This window comes from Mustela erminea, chromosome 17, assembly GCF_009829155.1.
Source record: "Mustela erminea isolate mMusErm1 chromosome 17, mMusErm1.Pri, whole genome shotgun sequence".
Classification (NCBI taxonomy): Eukaryota; Metazoa; Chordata; class Mammalia; order Carnivora; family Mustelidae; genus Mustela; species Mustela erminea.
This window is the reverse complement of record NC_045630.1, coordinates 27,667,187-27,691,879: the sequence shown is the minus strand read 5'-3', so window position 1 is coordinate 27,691,879 and position 24,693 is coordinate 27,667,187. Positions and strand designations below refer to the sequence as shown.

The window sequence follows — 24,693 nt, the reverse complement described above, 5'->3', positions numbered from 1 at the left end:
GGTGCTACACTTTTAAACTGACCGAAATAGAGGTCAGTTGGCCTGTGGAAGGTTTCCATAATTCAGTGATACCTCTAAACATATTTCCAAATGAGAATATGCCTTATTTAAAAGAAAATATCCAACTAAGTTTGCCTTCTTTAGTCTCCTCTTAAGAAATCAGGACACATTTTCTTTTTCTTTTTTTTTTTTAAGATTTTATTTATTCATTTGAGAGAGACAGACAGCACAGGCAGGGGAAGTGGCGGAGGGATAGGGAGAAGCAAATTCTCCACCGAGCAGGGATCCTGACACGGTGCTCAATCCCAGGACCTGGAGACCAGGACCCAAGCCAAAGGCAGACACCCAACTATCTGAGCCACCCAGGCACCCCCCAGGATACATTTTTCTAGTGAAATAAAGAATTTGGTAGAATAGCACGTTTTTCCTGACTTCCAACAACTTAGTGGTCTGAAGCATCTTGTTTGTGTGGTCTGGCCACACTTTCCTATGTAAAGTCTTTTCTTTATTTTTATGGATAATGTCCAGAGCTTCGATAAGCAAATGAGGTCATACCTTATTACTCTGAAATGGTTTAAAGAGGTTACATATATAAATTATTTCTGGTAACTGAAAGGTACCTCTTTAGCTTCCCAAACTAAAAATCATCTTTTTATTTAAAACACATGCTGTGCTTCCTTCTTAAACACAGTATTTTGAACATTAATTCTGCTGGATTGTCATTATGAACCAATGTAAACTATAGAAGGATTATTGGCTCCACTAAATGGGCCCAGACAACTATTTGTTTTGTAGTTTTTAGAAAAGTGTTATCTTCTATTTCTGTCAGATATAATAGTTTAGTTCTGACAGTTATCTCTGTAGGCTGTTTGTCTCTAATCCCATCTACCAGACACTTTGTCTTTTGCTTTGCTACTTGTGATATCTATAAACTATAAAACCATATCACCAAAGTAATTTGACTTGCATATGAAATTAAAACTTGAATGAATTTTTGTGGTGTTAGAGCATTTTGATTATCCAGAGGTCCTTTTTTTGTGTAATTTCTAAGTTCTTGGTGTTTTTCATAGGTCACTTGTTCAATAATTGTTTGACTTTGAGATAATTGAAGAAAACAGTTTCTTACTGTGATTTGATGATGACTCTATAAACTGGTCTAGTTGGGTCCACAGGGAAAGGAATAAATCTCATAAATTTGGGGATAGGTAGTATAGTTTAATCATTTGGTCCTCAAATAAGCACTTACTATGTATATTATACCAGTACTGAATGGTGAAAATTCCCTTAAACTAGGCATTAAAGGTTTGGGGGATCCTGGCCTTCTACTAAATACACATTTTTGACCTTAGGCACATTCTGAAAAGTGGGAATCATAATAGATGTTGTTAGAGAATTAGTGAGATTTCACTATTCCTCTGAAAGCAAAGAGGTTGAGAATATACCACAGCTGGTTGAACATGAAAGGAATTTGGGAGGGAGAAGTGGGCGGCAGACTGATTTAGGAGAAGGGACCAGAGCATAGTAAGGATTAGAGACCTGGAGACGAGATCAGTGACTAGAAAAACAAGACCCAGAGACACTGTGGACTTAGTCCTAATGGCAGGTTGATAAGCGTTCAGGTTGTAACAATTCACCACTGCCAGGCAGCTATGACGTGGGGTGGGGTATGTGGCTCAGGCCTGCAGGTTTGGACTGAAGGTTTGGGCAGCAGTGGGCAGCAGCTAGTAGATGAGGAAGCCAAATATGGGGGGCACCGGGCTGGCTCAGTCAGTGGAACTTGCCACTCTTGATCTCAGGGTTGTAGGCTCAAGCCCCACATTGGGTGTAGAGATTACTTTAAATCTTAAAAAGAAAAAAAATTTTTTTTGCTTAATATTAACCCAAGTTTTTTTTTTTTTTTAAGATTTTATTTATTTATTTGAGAACAAATGAGTGAGAGAGAGTATGAGAGAGGAGAAGTTCAGAGGGAGAAGCAGACTCCCCAAGGAGCTGGGAGCCCGATGCGGGACTCAATCCTGGAAGTCTGGGATCATGACCTGAGCCAAAGGCAGTCGCTCAACCAACTGAGCCACCCAGGCGCCCCTAACCCAAGTTTTTTTTATCTACAGTAGTCTTCCTTTTTTCTAATTGTTAAATTGTGATCAGAACTAGTCCAGACTCATTGCATGGTATGGTAATGATCTGTGTTGATAGGGTTTTGTCTCTTGGCCTTGTTATACTTCCTGCTGTTAATTCTTAAAGAATTAACTGAATAAACCCCAAACTTACAATGAAATATTTTGTATTTCTCATTCATCCCTTCTTCCATTAAATCATATTTTAGGTAGGTGACTATGAAAGATCAGCAGATCATAACAAGAATTCACTCTGAGTACCTAGTCTTAATCCTCACTTAGGATTTTGGAGACAGGAAAAAATGGTTTGTTACAAGTTCTCTGCGTAATACACCTGACACAAGCTCTGTATCCAAAAGGCAGACAGACTGTATTTGTGACTGAGATGAAGAGGGCACGTGTAGAGACGTGTCAACTCATACTTGAAAGATCTTTCTTCTCACGTATGATGATTATCATGGCAAGGAAAGAGCATATTTCATGGCAACTTTGTTTCATTGTGTCATCTTGAGTATTTAAGATTTCCTATATTTTGAATTTAACATCTCAACAGCTCTTCAGAGTCACGGGGCTGAACTCAGAGCTCAAAATTCAGTTCCAGGATATTTCTTAACAAGCTGTTTAATTTGTGTATTCCTAAAGAGATATTTGGTTTTCCGTCAGAAAAAAGGGAAAAGAAAGCCTAACACATAGCCCCTAATTACACCTCTAGTTATACAAATACTACTTGAATGCAAACACTAAAATAATAAGAACAGTATTGGAAATCCAGTGTGATGCTTACAACTCCCCTCACACAATCTGTCCTAGTTATCAGCAACACTGTTTCGTTTTGTTTTGTTTTGTCTATTGCTGGCCATTTAACCAAGGCGTACGTACTGGGACTTGGGAATTTCGATTAATAATGTTAGACTTCTGCATCACTGCCACCTCGATCAAAAAACTTAACTTTCACAAACTGTAGACCCATGAAGATAATCCAGAAATTGAAGGAAAAATAGTTTATTGAATAATTTATGGAAGGATTGAGGGAAAGTAATTTATTGTAGAAACAACAATTTTATGTGAACATTAAGTAGCACCAAAAATTTGCAGTAAGCCTCTCAGAGAAGGAAAGTACCTTTCAAAAAAAAAAAATCTCATGGTTTATTATTGTATGTGAAGATGAAAGCAAGTAGGGATTTCCGTAAAGATGGATGGGAAAATACTGACTAAAATAATGATAGATGTAGCAATATTAATTTGGACTCTTTTTCTGTTTCAGGGTTTGAATATAATCTTTAATGTAGCCTTGGCGCTTCTAAAGGTAAGTCTGTTTTGATCTTGAAATGGGGCCAAATTCAAATTAGCCTTTGACTGGGTCTAGATTTTTGAATCCCAAAAAAGACTTCCCTGAGGAACTCTGACTCGCCTTCCATCCTTTGTTGTTTGTTGTTTATTTAGAGTTTGTTTCTGTACTTTTCTTACCATCTATTTAATTTTGCTATCCCAGCACTCCGTTCAGTAACACGTAAGGTTGTTTTCATTCATACGAGTTGGATGATGTAAGAGAAAAAGTTAAAACCTGTTTTTTGTCAGAAGGATGCCAGCCTTTTTCTTAAAATACTTCTCACCACAATAACATCCCTGGAGGTACCTAAACCTAGAATCGAATTATTAGAAAGCTTTTATAGTATACCGACTAAAAAAGAAACTTCTACATTTCAATTTGCACTTCAACAGCTAGGGATTTACAAGACACTTTAGAATTCAATTATAATTACCTTGTTGAATTTTATATCAACGTATCAATGGAGCTTTAACAGTGTGGTAACAGCAAGACATTTGCTGCAAAATTGGTGAAAGTAATCCAGTCAGTTTTTGTCTTTCAGTCAGAGGTGACATTGTTACTTAAGGCGATAATTGCCTCATTTATTTAAAACAAAATGCAGCCCACCTCTTCCCAGTAAAACATAGTTGTTAAAATTGCAGACTCTGGACCCAGACAGCTTTGTTTCTAATTTCAGCTCTGGTTTGTGACCTTGGGTAAATTACTCTTAAGGGCTCAGACTCTGAGTTTTTAGATAATAATAGAAACTAATTTCTGGGATTGTTGTAAGAATTCAGTACGATGATACATAAAAAATAGTTAACATAGTGTCTAGAAAATTCTATTGCCTAATAAATGTCAGCTATCATTATTGTGACTACTCTTGTATTCACAAGGTAACTCACTTTCTAGATTCCCCATCATTCTTCCAAATTTCCCAAAAGATAATGACTGGAGGTCTTCAGAGGGCTGCTTGGTATTTTAGGAGAGCCTCTGGATCAAAATACTTTGATCCAGAATCAGAATACTTTTGACGTATATAGTTCCAATGTACATCAAGAAGTGGGGTGTACTCCTCACCCCTTATTATGTTAAACATTTGTTTTTTGTGAAGTTCATAAATTGTACTTTAAACTGTTCATTAAATCATTTGGAGTTAAGATGTGAATAATTTTTATGCCAAAGTTATTTTGGAAGTTAGGAAGATATTTTAAAAATTTTCAGTAAAATAATAAAAACATATGTGCCTGTATGTTTTAGTGAAGTCCTGGATCTCTACCTCTAATTTTGTTGTTGTTGTTGTTGTTGTTGGGACGAATTAAAACTTTCTAAGATGCTTTTCAGTATAGGGCTGGATTGAGACTTTTAGAATGCCTAAGCAGTGACAGTATTATGTAATTCAGACTAAAAACAATACTTTGTCATAAAGTAAGTGTAAGAAGGAAGTCTAACAAAGTGATGATTTTTCCTATCATGTCTAATTTGTTTTTAAGCCTCAGATATTATCCTTCCCAAAATGCAACTTCCTTATTTTTTTGGTGACCCTTCTTTACTGGTGCTCTCAGCACACACTTAAGTCTGTCTTTTGGGTTAACCCCAGATTTCCTGTCTGGATATAGGAACCATAGTCAGAGTAATACTGTATCCATCTGAGAAATTAGCTTCCTGATTGACAGATTTTTTTTTGGTGTGATTGCATTTTTACTCATGTTAACCCAGATATGGCCTGTGCAGAGGACATTCTCTGGCCACTGGGCAGAAAGGCTTTTGAATCCTCTCTAGAAATACATGGGTGCTCATCTAGTATTTTGCAGAATTTGCCTAGTTAGAGAAGATTAAAAGGAGAGCTTTGTCACTACTATTGGGAGATTTATATCCCTTCCTTGCCTCCTTGCCTGAATCCTGGAGCTGACCCCTCTAGAGACAGTGTATATAGGCTGAATTGAACTGTACCAAGTTGATCTGATTGTCTCCATCCGGAAAAAGAATATCCCAAAATACGTGAAAGTAACTAGCATTTAGCTTCCAATCTAATAGGCCACATAGAAGAATGTATATTTGTTTTACATAAAAATAACAAACTTAGGGGTAATTCAAAGAGCTTATGAACGCAGCACAAGTAATCCATTAGCCTACATTAAATGTCCAGATGTTACTTGTAAGAGAACTGTGGATTGTGTTCAAGAAAAACTACTTCATTCTCTCCTGCAGTTTATAACTGAGGGAGCCAAGGCCTCAGGTTGCCTAAAGTCTTTTGTCTCAGTAATGGCAAAGCTGGAATTAGTTTATTTTTAAACAGCATAAATATAAGTGAAGGTCTCTGTTGCTCAGTATGATTTAAAGACACCTGCTTTCTGAATGGGAGCCGCTTTCTTTTGAGTTAGAAATAGTCTGCCAAGGAGCTAGAAAGCCATTGAGCTAAAGGAATGGTTCATTATAGTAGGGGGTATCATCAGATCATCTAGGATATTGGCAGTGTCCTTTCATTTCTCCCAATCTAATTCATTTGCTATATGAAATAGTCTATAGTCACTATGTATAGTATATTATAATAGATTAGAGATGATCACTCAGAATTATTCTTAGCCACTTCATGTTGCCAGAGAAGTTTTGATCAGAATAGGTTCTTTGCATTCAAACAATTGTCAAAAGTTAGTGACAGGGGTGGGGGCACCTGGGTGGCTTAGTCAGATGTCTGTCTTCAGCTCCAGGTCATGATCTCAGGGTCTTAGAATCAAGCCCCTCTTCAGGCTTCCCATCAGTGGTGAATCTGCTTGTCTCTCTCCTTCTGCCCCTCCTCCTCCTTGTGTTGTCTCTGTCACTCTCTCAAATAAATAAATAAAATCTTAAAAAAAAAAAAAAGTATATGACAGGGGTTGCCTGGCTGGCCCAGTTGGTGGAGGATGTAACTCTTTATCTTGGGGTTTTGATTTCAAGCCCCACATTGGGTGTAGAGATTACCTAAAAAAAAAAAAATAGTAAATGACGGAATGTTTCCCGTCTTTCCGAGCTCATTTTGTGTCTTATTACAGAGATAAAACCCACTCATAATTCCATCCCTAGAAGTAACTGTAATAAAAATTCATTATAAAATCTTCCTCCTGTGCATTGGTCTATGAATATATAAGCATTCATTAGCTTTGTACATTTCTGTGTACATATATATTTTTAATATGAGCTTGAGGATTGTAATTAAGAAGTGGGAGATAGGAGATAAACCCAAAGGAATAGTGTATGAAGATGAACATATTATTTTCTTTCAAAAAATGCTGATGAACAAGACTCTTATTCATTTAATAATATGTTATGACTATCTTCTGTGTCACTACAGACATGTCGTGATTAAAAGCATGGATGCCGGAGCCAGACCACTTGAGTTCAAATCCCATCTCCCATAGTTTATGCTGCAATCTTAGATAAATTACCATTTCCTTATCTTTAAAATGGGGATATTAGTAATGTCTGTCTCATAGGATTGTTAGAGCTTAATGAGTTATATATGATTGGTGCCTGGAAATTTGTAAGTATGAAAATGAACGCACCTGGGAATGGTTATGACACATAGAGCTGCCTTAGCTTTTTTAATCACTGATTAGTATCTTATTATGTGTACCATAACTTTACTTAGCCAATTTTATATTTAATTTTTATGGGCATTTGTTTCCAGACTTTTCCTATTAAACAAACATCCTGAAATTTCCATCTTTGCATACTTATTTAGTGATGTCTTTTGGATAAACTTTGAGGATGTCATTGCTGGGTCAGACTGCAGTCACAATTGAATTTTTGATGGACATTGCAAAGTTGCTTTCTACTAGCAATATGAGAGTGCATTTTCTCCATACTCTTGAAAAAACATAATTTCTAAATATGTGCTTTTATGGACAGTGAAAGCAAGTTGTAAAACAATGCAACTTAAGAAGTAAATTATGATACTAATTTGTGTCATTGTAGTAAAAAAAACACTTAAGACAGTTCTGAAGAGTCTCATGTTCTTTCATTTGGGAATATCTAGGGTTTTGTTGTTATTGCTGTTGTTGTTTTTTAGGGAAGCTAGTTGATCATGGCTAAATTTTAGAAGAATGACCCCTAGCTTGGATGAGCTTTTATATTACATAAAAGTTCTTGAAGCATCTCTTTGATGGTTTTGGCTTTTCAGCCTCACCACTATGGTATTTTGCCTTACCATTTTATTGAAGTTTTTGTTTGCTTGGTTGGTTGGTTGGTTTTTTGTGTTTTGTTTTGTTTTGTTTTGTTTTGTTTTGTTTGAGGGGGCAGGGAAGAACAGAGGAAGAGAGAGAAAATCTTAATCAGGCTTCATACCCAGTGCACAGCCAGCACGAGCTCAGTCTCATGATCCTGAGATCATGACCTGAGCCAAAATCAAGAGTTAGACACTTAACCAGCTGAGCCACCCAGGCACCCCATACTGAAGCTTTCTCGACGGAGAAACTAACAAAATGAGGGGACATGTTTCCATTTTTATCTTTCTTGATTTCTCAGCAGTCATTCAAAGAGCATAAAGACTTAACACTTCCCCTTTTCTGAAACATTCTCCCATGGCTTCTGTCTTATTTTTTATCTCCCTCTCATCTTCCCATTTTACTTTTGCTTGCTTTGTTTTTTACCCCTAGTCATTAACTTGGGGTTTCTCAGAGCTCTAGCCTCTAGGAACTCACCTGATGCTTCTTCCTTGCTGATCTTGTTCATGCCCCTGCTTTCTCCTATAAATGTTCATTCTCATCTTTATATTTAGCCCAGATCCAAATATTTGGCCATGGACTTACATGTCTGCTTGGATGCTTCAGAGGCACATCAAATCCAAAAGTCAAAACTGCACTGATAACACCCTCCCAGCCCTTTGCCTCCTCTAGTAACCTTCACCTCAATGAAGGCACTACCCAGCTGCTCAAAGGAGAAACCGACGAGTTATCCTTAATGCTTTTCTTTTCTTAATCCCCAACATCTACTGGCAGTCAACTACTGTTGATTCTATTTCATAAGAATTTTTAGTATCTTCCCAGTTTGGTGGTTAGGCTGCCACACCTTCTGCCCTGGACTGTTGCAGTGACCTCTTTCAGGAGTAGAGTATTGAACACCTACCAAGTGCTAGGTACTTTTCTAGGCCCTGGAGATAAAGTATTGCTAAGGAAGGATCCTGCATTCTCAGAGCTTGCCTTCCGATGAAGGACAGATAGTACTTAAAAAAACATAGTTGTGTTAGCATATGCTGAGGTTTCTGAAGGAGAATGATGTTGATGCAGAGTGACGGGAGCTCCCTTCTTTCAATTGTCAATGAAGGTCATCTGAGGGATGGTATTCGAGCTGAAAATTGAATGCAAAGAAGTAGCTAGCATGCCAAAATCTGGGGAATGAGACTTCTAGGCAGAAGAAGCAAATATGAAAGCCTTAAAGAGGATTTTTATTGACTTAAGAAAGTGTATGGCTGGAGTGTGATGGGTAAGAGATGATGGTGGCTCAGATTTGGGTGTTAGCAGTGCAGCTGTGAGAAAGGGATGTCTGCTCTTTCTCCAGCTGCTTATGACCGCTGTCCTAGCCAGTCCCACATTGTCACCAGAGTACCCTGTGTGTGTGTGTGTGTGTGTGTTTTGATATTTATTTATTTATTTGAGAGAGGGGGAGAGACAAAGGGAGAGGAAGAGAGAATCTTTAAACAGACTCCATGCTGAGCGTGGAGCCCAGTGCTGGGCTTGATTCCCATGACCTTGAACCAAAACCAAGAATCGGATGCTTAACGAACTGTGCTACCGAGGCGCCCTGCCCCCCACCCAGAGTATTCTGTTTAAAACAGATTTTATTATTCACTATTGAACAAATATTGACCAAACGCCTATTCAGCGATAGATGCTTTTCTGTGTACTTGACTAGATCAGTAAGCTAGAAGAACAAAAATACTTGCCTCCATCAGCCTATGTTCTAACAGTATACAGTTAATAAACAAGAAACATAACAGATATATAAATATAGTATATGAGAAGTAATAGTGCGTGGGAAAAAGGAAAAATACAGCAGAGTAAAGAGACCTCTGGGTGGGTTATTGCAGTGTTAAATAGGGTAGCTAGTGTTAACTGGGAGTCTGTTTCTTGGTTTGTCTCTATCTTATGTTTTTCCTTTGTTTCTTAAATTAGACATGAGTGAAATCAGATGATGTTTGTCTTTCTCTGACTTATTCCGCTAAGCATTATACTCTCGAGGTCCTTCCATGTCGTTGCAAATGGCAAGATTTCATTCCTTTTTATGGCTGAATAATATTCCGTTGGGCTGTGTGTGTGTGTGTGTGTGTGTGTGTACTGCATTTTTTTCTTTTTTAAAAAAAGTGTTTATTTAAATTCCACTTAGTTAACATGCAGTGTAATATTAGTTTCAATACAGTATTCAGCATTTCCTACAACAGCTGGTGCTCGCCATCAGTGTCTCCTTAATCCCCATCACCTATTTCACCCATCCTCCCCACCTCCCCTTTGGTAACCATCAGCTTGCTCTCTATAGGAAAGAGTCTGTTTCTTGCTTTGCCTTTCTCATTTTTTTCCTTTACCCATTTATTTTCTTCCTGAAATTCCACATATAAGTGAAATCATATGATGTTTGTCTTTCTCCAACTGACTTATTTTACTTAGCATAATAATTTCTGACTCGATGCATGTTGTTGCAAATGGCAAGATTTCATTCTTTTTTTGATGGCTGAGAAATAGTCCAGTGTGTGTGTGTGTGTGTGTGTGTGTGTGTGTGTGTACGTGTGTGTGCTACATCTTCTTTATCCATTTATCAGTCAGTGAACACTTGGACTGCTCCCTAACTTGCCTGTTGTATATAATGCTGCTGTAAATACCAGTGTGTGTGTGTGTGAGTGTATATTCCTTTGAATTAGTATTTTTGTATCCTTTGGTAAATACCTAGTAGTTCAGTTGCTGGATCCTAGGATGGTTCTATTTTTAACTTTTTGAGGAACCTCCATACTGTTTTCCACAGTGGCTGCATCAGTTTGCATTCCCACCAACAGTGCAAGAAGGTTCCCCTTTTTCCACATCTTCATGGACACCTGTGATTTCTTGTGTGGTTGATTTTAGCCATTCTGACAGGTGTGAGGTGACATCACATTTAGTTTTGATTTGCATTTCCCTGATGGTAAGTAATGATGAGCATCTTTTCATGTGTGTGTTGGCCATTGTTTTGTCGTCTTTGGAGAAATGTCTGTTCTTATCTTCTGTTAATTTTTTTTTAAGATTTTATTTATTTATTTGACAGAGAGAGATCACAAGTAAGCAGAGAGGTAGGCAGAGAGAGAGGAAGGGAAGCAGGCTCCCCGCCAAGCAGAGAGCCTGATGCGGGACTCGATCCCAGGACCCTGAGATCATGACCTGAGCCGAAGGCAGCAGCTCAACCCACTAAGCCACCCAGGCGCCCCACTTCTGTTAATTTTTTAATTGGATTTTATATTTTTGGGGTGTTGATTTTTATAAGCTTGTTATATATTTTGGATGCTAACCCTCTATCCCTTTATCAGATGGGTCATTTGCAAATATCTTCTCCCATTCCATAGGTTGCCTTTTAGTTTTGTTCATTGTTTCTTTCACTGCGCAGAAGCTTTTTATTTTGATGTAGTCCCAATAGTCTATTTTTGCTTTAGTGTCCCTTGTCTCAGGGGACCTATCTAGAAGAAAGTTGCTATGGCCAGTGTCAAAGAAGTTACTGCCTTTGTTCTCTTCCAGGATTTTTATGGTCTCATGTCTCACATTTAGGTGTCTCATCCATTTTGAATTTATTTTTGTGTATGGTATAAAAAAGTAGTTCAGCTTTCCCTCTGCCTTTTGTTAAATAGGTGTTCTTTTCTCTATTGGATATCCTTTCCTGCTTTATCTAAGATTAATTGATCATGTAATTGTAACTTCATTTCTGGGTTTCTCTTCTGTTCCTTTGATCTATGTGTCTGTTTTTGTGACAGTACTGTACTGTTTTGGTTGACTACAGCTTTGTAATAATGTTTGAAGTCAGGAATTATGATGTCTCTGGGTTTGCTTTTTTTTTTTTTTTTTTTTTCAAGATTTCTTTGGCTATTCAGGGTCTTTTGTGGTTCCATACAAATTTTAGCATTATTTGTGCTAGCTTTGTGAAAAACACTATTGGTGTTTTGATAGGGATTGCATTAAATATGTAGTTTGCTTTGAGTAGTGTAGACATTTTAACAATATTTTTTCTTCCAGTCCATGAGCATGGACCATCTTTCCATTTCTTTGTGTCATCTTAAATTTCTTTCATTGGTGTTTTATAGTTTTTGGAGTAAAGGTCTCTCACTTCTTTGTTTAGGTTTATTCCTAGGTATCTTATGGTTTTTGGCATGATTGTAAATGGGATTTATTACTTAATTTCTCTTTCTGTGACTTCATTATTGGTGTGTAGAAAGACAACAGATCTCTGTACATTGATTTTTGTATCCTGTGACTTTACTGAACTCATTAGTTCTAGCATTATTTTGGTGGAGTCTTTTTGTGTTTCCTATATATAGTATCATGTCATCTGCAAATAATGAAAGTTTTTCTTCTTCCTTACTGATTTGAATGCTTTTTATGTCCTTTTGTTGTCTGATTGCTGTGACTGGGACTTCCAGTACCACATTGAATAAAAAGTGGTGAGAGTAGACATGCTTGTCTTGTTCCTGACCATAAGGGAAAAGCCCTCACTTTTTCCCATTAAGAATATGTTATTTTGTGTACATGTGCCTGGTGCACATGTGAAAGAATTTCTGTATGATAGCTATTTCAAGAGGCATGTCATTATTAGATCATAGATTGTGCTACAAATTATTGATTGACTCCATCCTGAGGTTACCTAGGGAAGTCTAGGTTGGCTGGTGCCCCTGGGCAGTTGCTTCCAACACTAGCTGCTACCTCTCATTCTTATGGGGGTGCCACACTAAAATGGAACCTGATACGTGACTCTGTATTTCCCTTCAGTTAAGAGCACACACTAAAACACATCTTCATTACCATGTCCTCAAATGCTCTGTGCCTCATCACAAAGGGCTCTATCACCTGGACATATACTTTAACTGACTGCCAAGGGAGCCACTGTCCATCATAGACGAGAGTCCTCGTAGCTACTTGGAACTCTGGTTCCAGGTGGCCAAGGAGCACAGCCTTCCGCTTAGGAGAGATTAGTTAAGAACAGGGGACTGTGGGGAATCTAGGTGGTATGCTGAAATCAGTGGCTTCAGGTATCAGGTAGTTTTGTTAATTTGTGGCTGATAGACACTTTTACTAGCATGGAGGCTTTGTTACAAGTGGCTTTCTATATATTAGGGCTTCTTCATTATTCTGAAATACTTGATATATCAATAAGATATATACTTTAGAGATACTGTGTGTTTGGTCCCATAACACTATAATAAAATGAGTACTACAAAAACAAACAAACAAAAAACAAAAACAAAACAAAACAAAAAAAACCTTAGTGGTGTTTTTTTCACAGATGGCCTTTATTCTGTTGAGATTTCCTCTAAACCTACTTTCTTGAGGGTTTTTATCATTAATGGATGTTGTACTTTGTCAAATGCTTTTTCTGCATCTATTGAAATTATCACATAGTTCTCTTTTCTCTTATTAGTGTCATGTATCACGTTAATTGATTTGTGAATATTTAGCCCCCTTTCAAGCCAGGAATAAATCCCACGTGATGGCAGTGAATGATTTTTTTTAATGTATTGTTGATTTCAGTTTGCTAGTATTTTGTTGAAAATTTTTGTATATGTTCATCAGAGATATTGGCCTATAGTTCTCTATTCTGGTGTGTTTATCTGGTTTTGGTATCAGGCTAATGCCAGCCTCATAGAATAAATTTGAAAGTTTTCCTTTTCTGTTTTTTGGAATAAGAAGAATAGGTATTAATTCTTCATTAAATGTTTGATAAAATTTGTCTGTAAAGCCACTTGGCCCTAGACTTTTGCTTAATGAAACTTTTCTGATTACTGACTCAGTTTCTTTGCTGGTTATCAGCATGTTCAAATTTTCTGATTCTTCCTGTTTCAGTGTTTGTAGATTGTATGATTCTAGGAACTGATCCATTTCTTCTAGGTTTCCCAGTTTGTTGGCATTTTGTTTTTCATAATATTCTCTTATAATTGTTTCTATTTCTGTGGTATTGGTTGTTATTTCTCCTCTCTCATTTGTGATTTTATTTATTTGGGTCCTTTGTGGTTTCTGTTTGAAAAGTCTGGCTAGAGGTTTAATTTATTTTATTAACTTCTTTTTTTTCTTTCTCTAGCTCTTTTAGGTGTAAGGTTAGATTTTTTTATTTGAGATTTTTCCTGCTTCTTGAGATAGGCCTATATGGCTATATATCTCCCTCTTGTGACCCATCTACTGCATCACAAAGGTTTTGGACTATTGTGTTTCATTTTCATTTGTTTCCATGTATTTTTTAATTTATTCTTTGATTTTCTGGTTGCCCAGTTAGTAGTAGGATGTTATTTAAACTTTGTGTACTTGTGGTCTTTCCAGGTTTTTTTCTTCTGGTTGACTTCTAGTTTCATAACATTGTGCTCAAAAAAGGTACATGGTATGATTTCAGTCTTTTTTGCATTTGTTGAGGCCTGTTTTGTGACCTAATATGTGACTTATTCTGGAGAATGTTCCATGTGCAACTGAAAAGAATGTGTATTCTGCTCTTTCAGTATGGAATGTTCTGAATATGTGTTAAATCCATCTGGTCCAAGTCATTGTTTCCTTGTTTATTTTCTGTTTAGATGTGTCCATTGATGTAAATGGGGGTGTTTAAGGCCTCTCCTATTATTGTATTATTATCCAATAGTTCCTTTATATTTGTTATAAACTGTTTTATATATATTGGTGCTCTTATGTTGGGTACATAGATAATTACAATTGTTCTATCTTCTTATTGGATTGTTACCTTTATCATTATATAGTGTCCTTCTTTGTCTCTTGTTATAGTCTTTGTTTTAAAATCTGGTTTCTCTGATGTAAGTCTTGTTACTCTGGCTTTCTTTTGACATGCTTTTTTTGTGAGTTTGTTGACTGACTTTTTTTTTACAGAAATATTCATTTTTACTGCTTTTGTGTTTCCTGCCTTTGTACTATCACTTTTCTTCTCTCCTTTCCACTCAAAGAAACCCTTTTAATATTCCTTGCAGAGCTGGTTTAGTGGTCATGAACCCCTTCAGTTTTTGTTTGTCTAGAAACTCCTTATTTCTCCTTCTGTTTTGTTTTTTGTTGTTGTTGTTGTTGTTATTGTTTTTAATGTTTTATTTATTTATTTGACAGACAATGATCACAAGTAGGCAGAGAGGCAGGCAGAGAGAGAGGGAGAAGCAGGCTCCCCACCGAGCAGAGAGCCTGATGCAGGGCTCGATCCCAGGACCCTGGGATCATGACCTGAGCCGAAGGCAGAGGCTTTAACCCATTGAGCCACCCAGGCACCCCTCTCCTTCTGTTTTGAATGTTAGCCTTACTGGATAGCATATTCTTGCCTGGAGATTCTTCCCATTCAGCACTTTGCATGTATCATGCCATTCTCTTCTGGCTTGCAAAGTTCCTGTTGAAAAGCCTACAGCTAGCTTTATGGGTTTTCCCTTGTAAGTTAATGACTTCTTTTGTCTTGCTGCTTTTAAAAGTTTTTCTTTATCATTAAATATCACAAATTTAATTACAATATGTTTGGTGTGGGTCTGCTTTTGTAGATTTTGTTGGGGTTTCTCTGTGCGTCCTGGATCTGGATGTCTGTTTCTTCCCTAGATTAGGGAAGTTTTCAGCTATTATTTCTTCAAATAAATTTCCTGCCCACTTTTTCTATCTTCTTCTTTTGGGACTCCTATAATATGAATTTTATTATGTTTGATGTTGTCACTGAGTTCCCTAAGTCTATTCTCATTTTGTCCAATTCTTTTCTCTCTCTTTTGTTCAGCTTGATTACTTTCCATTACTCTGTCTTCTAGGTCATTGATTCATTCATCTGCTTCTTCCAGCCTGCTATTCATTCCATCAGGCATGTTTCTCACTTAGCTTATTGTGCCTTTTATCTCTGCTATGTTATTCCTTATCTCTGTGTTAAGGGTCTCACTCATGTCTTTCACTCTTTTCTCAATTCCAATGAGTATCCCTATGATCATTGTTTTAAATTCTCTATCAGGCATGCTACTTACATCTGTTTCTCTTAGATTTCTTATTGTGGTCTTGTCTTGTTCTTTCATATGGGATAAATTTCTCTCTCTTCCTTTTGTGTGCTCTGTGTCTGTTTTTGTGTGTTAAGTAGTCACTCTGTCTTGTGCTCTTGGAAGTAGTAACTTTATGAAGATGAGTTCCTGGGGTGCCTGCCATGCAGTGTCCTCTTTCACTTCAGAGGAGTATCCTGTGTCTGTTGCTTACACCCTGCTGTTGTATCTGAGTCACTTTTCCTTTCAATGCAGACAACCTCCTGTTGTGAGCTGTGCTTACTCTCTGTAGTGTTACTGGCTGGACCCAGGCAGGCCAGTTCTGAGGGGGTGTGCCCTCTGGGGAACTTGGGAGCAGGCCAGCAGAGTTAGCAAAATTTACACTGGGCCAGTAGTTCTATGCTGGATTCCTGGAAGGGTTGCAGCCATAGGGGGCTGCATGCTGGGAGGTGGGGTGGGGGGTTGCAGCAAGGGCTCAAGGCTGGGCAGGACGCACAGTGATGCCTGGGCACAGCTGGTTCAGTGCACAAAGGTGGCTAGGGTCGTACTGATGGGTGCAGTGCAGGATAACAGCTGGGGTTACTCAGCTAAGTGTTTCACACAACAGTGGCTGGGGATACAAGTCTGGGCGCCACAATGGCTGTGGGCCCAGCAACTGAACAGGGCATATACTTGGCTTTAACAAAATTTTCCCTGAGCCTAGGGCTGAGGCTAGCGGCTTGGAGTGAGTGATCCTTGGGAGGACTTGTGGGCATGGCTCACTGCTGGGGGGTTTGGTATCTGTGCAGCTCCAATTCCCACAGGTGGCTCTGTGTTTATGCTGGGGAGCGGGGGAAAGTGGCATCTGCCAGCTCCCTTGTTTTCAGAGAAGTCCCCCAACATGCCTTGAGGTCCATATAAACAGATCTGTCTCTCATTTGCCCCCAGCATTGTATAAACTGCCACTTTTAGGGTGCCTTTCTGTACAGGCTGCTGTTTCTGTAAGGATGGCAACCCAGCTGTCACTCACCCTCCTGGCTCACCCCTGCTGAATCAGCAGACTTTTAAAGCTCCAAGTCCCACAGGTTTTAAAAACTCAGAATTCAGCCCCTCTGGTTTCTAAAGCCAAACATTATGGAGATTAGTCCTCCCGGGGTGAGCTCCCTAGTGTGACAGACTATTTGTTTCTCTACTCCCTTGGCAAGCACAGCTCCCTCCCTCTTGCAAGCAGCCTCCTTCCACCTTTCTGACCTTCATAACCTTTCAGATGCAGATTTTTCTCTATATTTAGTTGCTAATCTGGATCACTCTCCAGTTTATTGACTTGGATGTGAGTGAGAGCTAGTTGAAAATGTGGGATGCTGTGAGCTCAGGGTCCTCCTGTTCTGCCATCTTTCCAACTTCCCGACATTTCTTCATCTAAGGTTTTTGTAGCTTTAGCTCTTACATTCAAGTCTGCTGTCCACTTTGAATTTATTTTTGTATATGAAGTGAGATGGGGTGTTGGACTGGATGGTCATCCTCTCTCCCCATTCAAAATTCTTTTGTCAAAATCTTAACCCCTAATGCCTCCAACTTGCTGTATTTGGAGATAGGGTCTTTAAAGAGGTATTGAGGTTAGAATGCCATCATTAGGATTGGCCCTCATCCAGTAGGACTGCTATCCTTATAGGAAGAGGAGACGAGGACACAGGAATGATCATGCGAACACACAGGGAGAAGACAGCCATCTGCAGGTCAAGGAGAGAGGCCTCAGAAGAAACCAATAGTGCTGACACATTGGACTTCTAGCCTCCAGAATTGTGAGGAAAAATTAATTTCTGTTATTTAAGTTACTCATTCTATGATTCTTTGTCATGGTACCCCTAACAAATATAGTAGGAGTACAGCTTCATTGTTTAGCATGCAGACATCTGGTTGTCCCTGTAAATTTGTTGACAAGACTGTTCTTTTCCCATTGAATTATCTTGGTATCATTATCAAAAATTAATTGACTATCAGCACATGGTTTTATTTGTAGCTCTCTGTTCTACTGATTTTTGTCTATCCTTATGCCAGTACCACACTGTCTTGATTACTGTAATTTTATAGTAAGTTTTGAGTTCAGGAAGTGTGAGTCTTCCAAATTGGTTCTCCTTTTTCAAGATTGTTTGGCTCTTTTGGTCCTTTGCATTTCCATATGAATTTTAGAATCAGTTTGTCCATTTCTTCAAAAGAAAGAAAAGAAAAGAAAAAGAAGGAAAGAGAAAGAAAGACTGGGAGTTTGATAGGAATTGCATTGAATCTTTAGCTCAATTGAAGAGTAATACCATCTTAACAATGTTATATCTTCCAATCTATGAACACAGGATGTTTTCCCATTAATTTAGGTTTTCTTTAATTTCTTGAAACAATGCTTTCTAGTGTTCAGCATACAAAAGTCTTGCACTTCTTTAGTTAAATATATTTCTAAGTATCTGTTTGATGCTATTGTAAATGGGATTTTCTTAATTCTATTTTAGATTCTTCATTATATTATCTAAAATTATGATGGTTTTTCTGTACTGATCTTGTATCCTCAAACCTTGCTGAAGTCATTTTTAGCTCTTGTGTGTTTGTGTGTGTGTGTGTGTGTGTTTGTGTGGGTGTGTGTGTTTTTCTTAGGTATTTCTTTTCTTTCTTTTTAAGATTTTATTTATTTATTTGACAGACAGAGATCACAAGTAGGCAGAGAGGCAGGCAGGGTGGGGGGGAAGCAGACTCCCCACTGAGCAGAGAGCCCTATGTGGGGCTTGATTCCAGGACCCTGAGATCATGACCCAAGCCAAAGACTGAGGTCTAACCCACTGAGCCACCCAGGTGACCCTCTTAGGTATTTCTATACATAAGAACATATCATCTCTTAAGTAGAGTTGGTTTTACTTCTCCTTTTCCAATCTGGATACCTTCTTTTTCTTACCTAACTGCAAGAACAATTTCCCCTTCCCTTTCTGCTGGCATTGGGAAGAAGGGTCAATTCTTGGTCCAGCCGCTCTCTCCCTGAAGGACCATATTTGAAGCCATACAGAGTTAAAGAACAAGAAGTGAAGAGCAAAACGCCTTGAAAATGGAAAATGGATTTCAGTTCTCCCTAGTCTTTGATTCATCAGCTTGGGTTAAATGTTCTTGTTTCTATGCTTGAAGATGGTGACACAAGGAAAGGCTGACAATAGGACTGTTGTTTCTGCAGCTACCATTCAGGTTTCAAATTCAGAAGTCAAAAGACCAGAGGGGGAAAAATGGAGCTACTATAAACCTTTTGGATTTGCAGTAATTTTTGTATATTTCATTAGTTTTTTAATTTCCAAGAAGGAATGCCTATTGTCCTGTTGGTGGCAGTAAAACACTACTGCTATGGAAATAGACACTAAGAGGCTGGCACTTCAATTGTTCCCTTCTGGTTGGTATTCCTTTCAAATTGGTTTCCCCTTCCAACATAATTTGTTGTTTGAATGTTTAGTTTCTTTTTAACTTTTCTCCGTGTATCCTCAGCTCAGTGATAGAGTGGTTTTAGGGTGCTACCTAATAAATACTAAAATAACCAATGTAATTGGGGGTGCAAGATAATCGAGGAATTTTATTTATTTTATTTTTAAAAAGATTTTCTTTATTTATTTGACAGAGAGAGAGCATAACCAGGGGGAATGGCAGGTGGAGGGAGAGGGAGAAGCAGGCTCCCCACGGAGCAGGGAGCCCGATGTGGGGCCCGATCCCAGGACTCTGGGATCATGACCTGAGCTGAAGGCAGCTGCTTAACCAACTGAGCCATTCAGGCATCCCAAGATACCCAAGGAATTTTAAAGTTCCAGAAATAATGCATTTTATGGATTAGGGATCTATATCAGGAAAAAAAAAGTGTATCATCACAGTACCATGCATGTATTATATAACACTTAAATTTGTTGAAGTAATTTCTCATTATTTATTTCTCCTGAGACAATCTAAAATGCCAGGGAAGAAGGATAGTTGGCTAATCATGTCGTGTCCACATTGTCAGTCATTCATTTGGACTTGACGTACCCTAAGAAATATGAGATCACTTGACAGAGATAAGAACAATAGAATCCATTGTCCCCCCTTTCCCTATGTCTGTGAGTAAACTGAGTAATTTTAGCACAAACTCATTCAAGCTTTTCTCTCTTTTACTTCAAAGTTTCTCTTCATTTGTGTCCTTCTCTGCTGTGCTCCTATCTTTAATGAAGCTATGCTCTGCCTTCATTGCAAGGTTATTTCCCACCTTGGGCCTTGATCCCAGCTTTCTTGCCTCCCTTTGGAGAAGCCTGTGAAGGTTGGTTAGTTCCCTTAGCCCACAGACATTCAGGGACTCACTGAATGCATATTATTGGTAGATCATGGGTCAGGTGTGAGTGACAGCTTGCAGAGTTGGCAGTCTGGGTCTTCTAGTTGTTGTGAGTCCAACGGAGAAAGCAAACAAACAGACAGTAACAATTCACTGTGATTGCTCCCGAGTTTTCCAAGGGGTCTTCAGACACCCAAAGGCTGGATGCCAAATCCATTCTGGGAGAACCAGGAAAGATTTTCCAAAGGTGGCAACTAACCTTAGAAGAGGGCATTACAGGCAGAGCGAATAGCACCCAGATGAGGCATGAGGAGAAATGGCTGAGTCAAGTCCTTTGCTAGGCTCCATTTGAGGCTTTTGTACGAGAAGAGATTCTTAAGGGGCTTTATTTACATTTTTTGCCACCACTTTATCATGGGATTTTCATCAAATCATCTAACCTTCTAACCCTTAATTTCTTCACTTATGAATAAGAGGATGGGAAAATGTGGTTTTTGAGGTTCTAAATTTCTGTTTTGTTGACTGTCAGTCTATGCTGTGTGTATGTATGGATTTTTGCGTGTATACATATGTATGTATGTATAGCCAGTGTCTATGCTATGTACCACCTTTGCCGTCCTTTATGAGTAGATAAGAATTATCTTATAATTAACACAATTCTTGTTTAAATGCTTGACTGAACTTTATCTTTGTGTCTCTTACGAAAAAGAGTTTGCAGAACAATATAATAAAATTTGGAGGAAAAGAATATTCACTCTTATGTTCTAAAGGAATACCAGTAAGTTGTCTTCACTCCCACTTAAAAAAAAATCTTTTATCGTGATCTTTGAATCTCAACAACTCGTTTGTTCTTAATTAGTAAAATATTGGTGTGTGCATGTGTGTGTTTGTGTGTGTGAGGATGTGTGTATAGCCCATATACCCCTGTACTACCATTACTCTTACCAGGTATTTCCAGAAACCCAAGTAATATGTTGGATTCATATAAAAAAAATCTGACAGCTGTCGCCAATAACTATAGAAATGTGTAACATTTATCATTTGTGATAAACTCTCAAATGCATTTCAGAAATAAATAATAAAATTAATAGCAATACACCTATTTGTTGAGCACTTAAATTGTGCCAGTGCTGTGCTAAGCACTTTTAAACTAATCTTTATGATCTTTAATTTTTTTTCTTTTTTTTTAAATTGCAGTAAAATATACGTAACATAAATGTTACCATTGTAGCTGTTTCTAAGCATGTAGTTCAGTGACATCAAGTATGTCCACACTGTTGTGCCGTCTTCATTATCATCCATCTCCAGAGCTTTTTCAGCTTCTCACATTGTAACCCTGAGCCCATTAAACAGTGATGTCCCCTTTCCCCTCGCCCCCAGCCCTTAGCAGTCACCATTATACTTTCTGTCTCTATGAATCACCATTATACTTTAGACACTTCATATGAGTAGAATCTTACAGTATTTGCCCTTTTGTAACTGGCTCATTTCACTTTACAGAACCTCTGACCTTCAGCTTGAAAGATTATAAAGAGAAACTCTGATATTTGGTGGTGGGAAGGAATAAACTGAATAAAACAAAGATGTCATGACAAAAATCTTTATGTAACAAAGGCAAGATTTGGTGATTGCAACACGAAGTCCTTGTTTGTTTTGTTTTGTTTTGTTTTAGAGAGAGAGAGTGTGTGCTAGTGGGGTAGGAAAGGGACAGAGAAAGAATCCTAACAAGGTGTGGAGCCCAACACAAGGCTTTATCTGCTGACCCTGAGATCATGATCTGCGTTGAAATCAAGAGTTGGACGCTCAACCCACTGAGCCACTCAGGTGCCCCTATAACACAGTCTTCAATTTGCTCAAAAGTTCTTAAATCAAATCTTCCTAATGTGGATTAGCCTTTTTTTTCCCCAATGCCTTACAAAAAAAGACATTTTGTGGTTTACATGCTTCACAAGTTAATACAGAGTCACTAGTGACTTTATCCAAACATCTGAAAAGAAAATGATCTCATCAAGAAGGGGAAGGTCTCTTGAATCTTTAAAAACATCAGTCAGGAGACATAACACTATGTATCTGCTCTGCTCAAGCCAAGACCAAGACCCGGTGTGCTGTGTCCTCAAGCATCCATAACTTGACAGTTTAAAGATCGTTCCCTCGTTTATGAACTGATTGCGTTAGTTAGTATCTCCATTTTACAGATGAGGAAACAAACGCTTTGAGAAGGTAAATAATTTGGCTAAAGTCATTCGGTTGGGAGAATGACACACCAGACCCAGAACTGGGCCTGTCTTACCATCCTACCCCACCTGCCCTTAACCACTGAACTGTGGCAAGTGTGTGTGCTTTAAACCCTACAATTACCCTGGGAAGAAGAGATTATTAGTCAGTTCTAGAGCTCTTAGCCAAAATTACATGCTTTTTCACATTGTATATATTTGGAGACAAATTGTAGTGAAATCAGCTTCCATTTAAAATATCCATGTTAAGGGGCACCTGGGTGGCTCAGTGGGTTAAGCCGCTGCCTTCAGCTCGAGTCATGATCTCAGGGTCCTGGGATCGAGTCCTGCATCAGGCTCTCTGCTCAGCAGGGAGCCTGCTTCCGTCTCTCTCTCTCTGCCTGCCTCTCCGTCTACTTGTGATTTCTCTCTGTCAAATTAATAAATAAAATCTTAAAAAAAAATCCATGTTAATATTATACTATGAATGAAAAGGAAGTTTTTATCTAAGTTGTTTGAAGACTGTATAGGGGAGGGAAAACATTTCCTTAACCTTCTTAGGGTCTCTGGCTAGATATGAAAATTAAACTGACAAAGACAAATTAACAGGAAAAAAGCATGCAATTTCATTTAATATGTTTTACATGACATGGGAGCCTTTATAAGGAAAAGAAGACCCTAAGAACTGGTTACACGTGTTTTTATGCGAGGTTTGAGAAGAGTGAGCAGTTGTGGAGAAATACGTAGGACGAAGGGAGTAGGAGCTAAATGTGATAAACTGGGGGAAGTTTTACAAGGCTTGCTTGTTTGGATTCTTCTCAGTATTCCTCTGTCTTGGAGGTAAGGATGCTCCTTTCCTCTGGCTTTGGGGAGGGCACTTCTCGCATGATAGTATTATGACCTGCTTCAGGGAAGAAGGGCAGAGGAAGGTCAGAGAAACCTTCCTACTTCTGCTATTTTCTCAGACTCTTTCAGCTTAAAATATTCAGTACGCCAAAGGGCCATATTTGGGGATAGTGTGTTCCAAACTCCATCAACTGTGTGCTCAAAGATAGTTGTCCCAGTTTTTAAATGTCACTGGGTGAACAGGACAGAAGCAGAGCCAGAGCAATTAGGAGCCATTGTCACATCAACCCATAACTGAATTTAGGCTAATGAAAACAAACTCACTATCAAGAATGATCATGAAATTAAAATATTCTCTCCTCTTGGTGCCTGGGTGGCTCAGTTGGTTAAGCAACTGCCTTCCGCTTAGGTCATGATCCTGGAGTCCCGGGATCAAGTCCCGCATCAGGCTTCCTGCTCAGCGGGGAGTCTGCCTGTCCCTCTGACCTCTCCTTTCCCTCTCTCTCAAATAAATAAATAACATCTTCCAGAAAAAAAAATCCTCTTCTCTTGACTGGCTAAAATAATACTTGATTTCTGAGTTCTGCCTATCCATTTCTTCTTCCATAGCCTTTAAGATGTATGAAGTCATCCTACAGTATGGGATGAATCCTGTTTAAGGTCCTGTTCAAACTCTCACTCTGACCAATCACTGTGTATGAGCTGATCATAGGGAGATATTATCAGGAGACTTTTGTCAGAGGATGTCCCTGTGCAATAAGTTTTTATGACCCTTTTTATCTGCAAGAGTTGCTAGTATTGCTTTTCAGCATGAAATAGACTAATTTTGTTCATTAAAGTGCTGACAGGGTTGATGACTCACTGTAGGAATCGATTGATATTATCACAATAATGTAACTAGTTGAGGAAATTCAACTGAAGCATATAAAAATTTATTTGATAGTTGGTTTATGCAGGTTGAGAAAAGGTTGAAATATGCTTTTACTGGAAATACAATAACTGAAACCCTTGTAGGCTTGGTCTTTTTTTTTTTTTCCTCCTTTGCTGCTTTCTCTTCACTTAGGAAATTTGGTTTTGGCAAAGCCAAGTGAATGTAGAGCAAAATCTTTTATTTGTGGCGTAGCTAACCTTACTTAATTAGGGTATAAGCTAAGCTTCTGTTTAATACAGTGGCTTAAGTAAAATAGTTTATTTCTTTCACACATAGCATTCCAGAAAGAGGAGTACTGGTCCAAAAAGGCAGGCAGGTCACCTCCATGAGATCACTGAGGGTCTTAAGTTTCCTGTTTTCATTCCACCAGTTTCTAGGATATTTTCCTCATCTATGTGGTTAAAATTAAATCAATGCCTCATCCAAGTTCCAATTCAGAGCAAGCAATTTTCTTCTAAGCAAATAGTAAAGAAGTTGAGTATGTAACTTTTGCCAACATTCCATTGACATATGTTTTGTCCCTGGCCACACTTAGCGCAAGGGAACTAGAAAATACAGTCTAGCTCAGCAGCCATGTGACCGGTTAAATTCTTTTTTTTTTTTTTTTTTTTTTGAAAGACAGAGATCACAAGTAGGCAGAGAGGCAGGTAGAGAGAGAGGGAAGGGGAAGCAGGCTCCCTGCTGAGCCCGATGCGGGGCTTGATCCCAGGACCCTGGGATCATGACCTGAGCTGAAGGCAGAGGCTTTAACCCACTGAGCCACCCAGGTGCCCCGACCTGTTAAATTCTTAAGTCTATAGAG

The 24,693-nt window shown here is 38.5% G+C and overlaps 1 protein-coding gene across 5 annotated transcripts in view; it reads left to right on the top strand.

The window, feature by feature from the left end:
* RABGAP1L (RAB GTPase activating protein 1 like) overlaps positions 1-24,693 on the top strand; it is a 765,799-nt gene that overhangs the window by 548,365 nt on the left and 192,741 nt on the right. For all 5 annotated transcript variants that reach the window (XM_032317419.1, XM_032317418.1, XM_032317421.1 and 2 more), the window contains one exon: positions 3,379-3,420. In XM_032317419.1, the coding sequence (XP_032173310.1) occupies positions 3,379-3,420 (42 nt within the window). The remainder of the gene's footprint in view (positions 1-3,378; positions 3,421-24,693) is intronic.